This window comes from Cyprinus carpio, chromosome B1 (assembly GCF_018340385.1).
Source record: "Cyprinus carpio isolate SPL01 chromosome B1, ASM1834038v1, whole genome shotgun sequence".
NCBI classification, from domain to species: domain Eukaryota; kingdom Metazoa; phylum Chordata; class Actinopteri; order Cypriniformes; family Cyprinidae; genus Cyprinus; species Cyprinus carpio.
This window is the reverse complement of record NC_056597.1, coordinates 4,768,354-4,771,620: the sequence shown is the minus strand read 5'-3', so window position 1 is coordinate 4,771,620 and position 3,267 is coordinate 4,768,354. Positions and strand designations below refer to the sequence as shown.

The 3,267-nt window shown below is 40.3% G+C and overlaps 2 protein-coding genes and 1 pseudogene across 2 annotated transcripts in view; 1 reads left to right on the top strand and 2 right to left on the bottom strand.

Annotated features, from left to right (window-relative positions):
* The window catches only part of bnc2 (basonuclin 2), a 414,953-nt gene that overhangs the window by 37,259 nt on the left and 374,427 nt on the right, over positions 1-3,267 (bottom strand). The gene's annotated exons all lie outside the window — the stretch shown is intronic.
* Positions 1-3,267, bottom strand: part of LOC109048290 — a 334,436-nt pseudogene that overhangs the window by 243,640 nt on the left and 87,529 nt on the right.
* The window catches only part of LOC109079545 (DENN domain-containing protein 4B-like), a 25,146-nt gene continuing 22,733 nt past the window's right edge, over positions 855-3,267 (top strand). The window contains exons 1-3 of the mRNA XM_042716304.1: positions 855-1,049; positions 1,455-1,696; positions 3,072-3,138. Of these exons, the coding sequence (XP_042572238.1) occupies positions 864-1,049; positions 1,455-1,696; positions 3,072-3,138 (495 nt within the window). The 5' untranslated portion in view covers positions 855-863. The remainder of the gene's footprint in view (positions 1,050-1,454; positions 1,697-3,071; positions 3,139-3,267) is intronic.

The window sequence follows — 3,267 nt, the reverse complement described above, 5'->3', positions numbered from 1 at the left end:
GCTACAAGCGTTCAAGTGGCTAAAGCATCCTGGTGTAATGAGGCGGGTGAGTGTCAACAAACAAACCACACACACACACACCCACACACCACCCTACACACACACACACAGAGAGAGAGAGACAACACACATGCACACACACACACGAGAGGAGTGAGAGACACAACAAACACAAACACACATACACAGAGAGAGAAGAGAGAGGACACACACACACACACACACAGATAAAAACACAATCGATCCGCATCCAAACTTGCAACAACACACAACACACACACACACACACACACACCACACACACACAGAGAGAGCGAGAGGACACACACACACACACACACACACACACACACACACACAGAGAGTGAGAGAGAGAGAGAGTGAGATAGAGACACACACACACACACACACATGGATTAACATTTCTGCATTTGACATTGAGAGCATCGGCCGTAATTTAGATGTTTCGCCGGGCCGCGAAGAAATATAGAGCTGAGTATCATCAGCATAACAGTGAAAGCTAACACCGTGTTTCCAGATGATATCTCCCAAGGGTAACATGTAAAGCGTGAAGAGTAACGGCCCTAGTAATGAGCCTTGAGGTACTCCATACTGCACTTGTGATCGATATGATACCTCTTCATTCACTGCTACGAATTGATGGCGGTCATATAAGTACGATTTAAACCATGCTAATGCACTTCCATTAATGCCAACAAAGTGTTCTAGTCTATGCAAAAGAATGGTGTGGTCAATAGTGTCGAACACAGCAGATCCAGTAGCACTAATAGAGAGACACACACACACTCACACTCTGTCTGGAGTTTGTAAGCGCGTATGTCTCTATCTGTGTGTGTGACTGAATGTGTGTGTGTTCAGGTCTGATCAGCCGGTATCCTGAGGAGGATCTGGAGTCGTTTCCACTGCCGGACTCTGTCCCGGTCTTCTGTCTGCCGATGGGAGTGACGGTGGAGAGCTGGCCGCTCAACACTAAATACCAGCTGCCCGTCTTCTCCACCTTCGTCCTGACCAGCGCCTCCGGAGACAAGGTCCGTCTCACTGCTTATTCAGCATAAAACCTTCCACTAAAAGCCCGTTCACACCAATAACAGCTAACCATAGCGCTCTGTTCATTCTCAGCTTCTGTAAATGTCGACTGTCTGACTTCTTCACACTTGATGCATTGAATGGATCAAAAGCGCCAGTAAAGACATTTATAATGTTGCAAAATATTTCTAACCCAATTCAAATAAACGCTGTTTTTTTAACTTTCTATTCATCTGTGAATCCCGAAAAACAAATAATCAGATGCTAATAATCAGAAATGTTTCTTGAACAGCAAATCAGTATATTAGAATGATTTCTGAAGATCATGTGACACTGAAGACTGGAGTAGTAGAAGTCTATGGAAAGTCCCCACAATTGACAGAAACAAACGTGTGTGTGTGTGTCAGGTGTACGGCGCTGCGATCCAGTTCTACGAGGCGTACCCCCGCGAGTCTCTGTCGGAGCGTCAGTGTGTGCGTCTGGGTCTGCTGAGCGTCGTGGACCGGCGGCCCATCACCAACCGCAGCGTCCAGGTCAAGAAGAGCATCTGCGTCCTCTCACACTGGCCCTTCTTCAGCGTCTTCCAGAAGTTCCTCACCTTCATCTACAGATACTCCATCTCTGGACCACACGTGCTGCCGCTGGAGAAGTGAGTGACGCTCACACCTGGACACACACCTGATCACGACCGTCAAACCTGTGTTTGCTGAGACTTCTTCATTTGTTCAGTATCTATCTCTGTATAGACACGTTTTTATTTACTAAAACTCGGACTGTCTGTAGGTCAGAATAATTAAACAATGAATTTAGTGCTTCTAGAGCTGAACGTTCTTCAGGGTTCTTGCTCTAAGTTGATCATCCAGTTGATGAATGTTGAAAATAATATTAAATATTAAATAAACTTACCGTAAGCAAATTAATAAAGAAAAAAAAAACTTCTATGACTTTTTGAGATTTTTTTTTCTTTTAGTATTTAATCTTTTGAGTTTAGAAACCACATTTTTTAAAATGTCAAAAGAAGATATTTTCAGAAATGGAATAAAAGAAATTTGATTGCAACTTTTTATCTTTAATCGAGAAAAAGAGAAAAAGTCAGAAATGTGAGACATCAACAGAACCGAAAGACAAACTTTTTTCTTTTTTCCCTCTAGATTCTGCGTCTCACAGTTCTGTTTTTATTTGTTTCTACCACAGAATAAAAATAATAAAAGGTAATTGCTACTTATCATCTTTCAAGTCTTACATGTTTACTCACAGTTCTGAGTTTATATCTAGTAATTTTAGCAGAAAAGAAAAAGTCAGAATTATGAGATACAAAGTCACAATTCCTTTTTTATTTTTTTTATTCTGTGGTGGAAACAATCATGTATTATTTTGTCAGTGATCTGTAAAATAAGAAGGATGTATTCTCTTGATTTAGAGTCAGTGTGAAACCTGCCTGTCTATTTCTGTAATGTGACGTGTGCAAGAATATTGAATGAAAGAAGGCAAGACTTGTTTACCTGTTGTTGAATTAATTATATTTTGTTTTTGTTTAAAATAACAATTATTATTATTACCATAACTATAAGAGACCCTGGACCACAAAACCAGTCATAATGGTCAATTTTTTGACATTATTTGTCTGAGATACAACTATTTGAAAATCTGGAATCTGAGGGAGCAAAAAAATCTAAATATTGAGAAAATCATCTTTAAAGTTGTCCAAATAAAGTTCTTAGCAATGCACATTACTAATCAAAAATTAAGTTTTGATATATTTACGGTAGGAAATGTACTAATTATCTTCATGGAACATGATCTTTACTTAATATCCTAATGATTTTTGCCATAAAAGAGAAATGTATCTATTAATGAAGGAACATTAAACAATCAATATATCTACAAATATACCTGTGCTACTGATGACTGCTTCTGTGCTGCAGGGACACATATAATTAAAAAGTTATTCAAATTTTTTAATGTAAAAACTGCCATAGGTGCAATGTAAATTTTTTAATACATGACATACTGTCTGTCTGCAGGCACATCTCGAGCTTCATGCACAACGTCCCGTTCCCGTCCGCTCAGCGTCCTCGGATCCTGGTGCAGGTGATTGATCTCAGATGAGTCTCAGTAAACCCTGACGCTTCCCCGCAGGCGCACTAGAGACACGTGGGTAACGGGTGATGAAGCTCCATCATCATCCTCCTCTCTGACCGTACTGTAGACGTCCAGAGC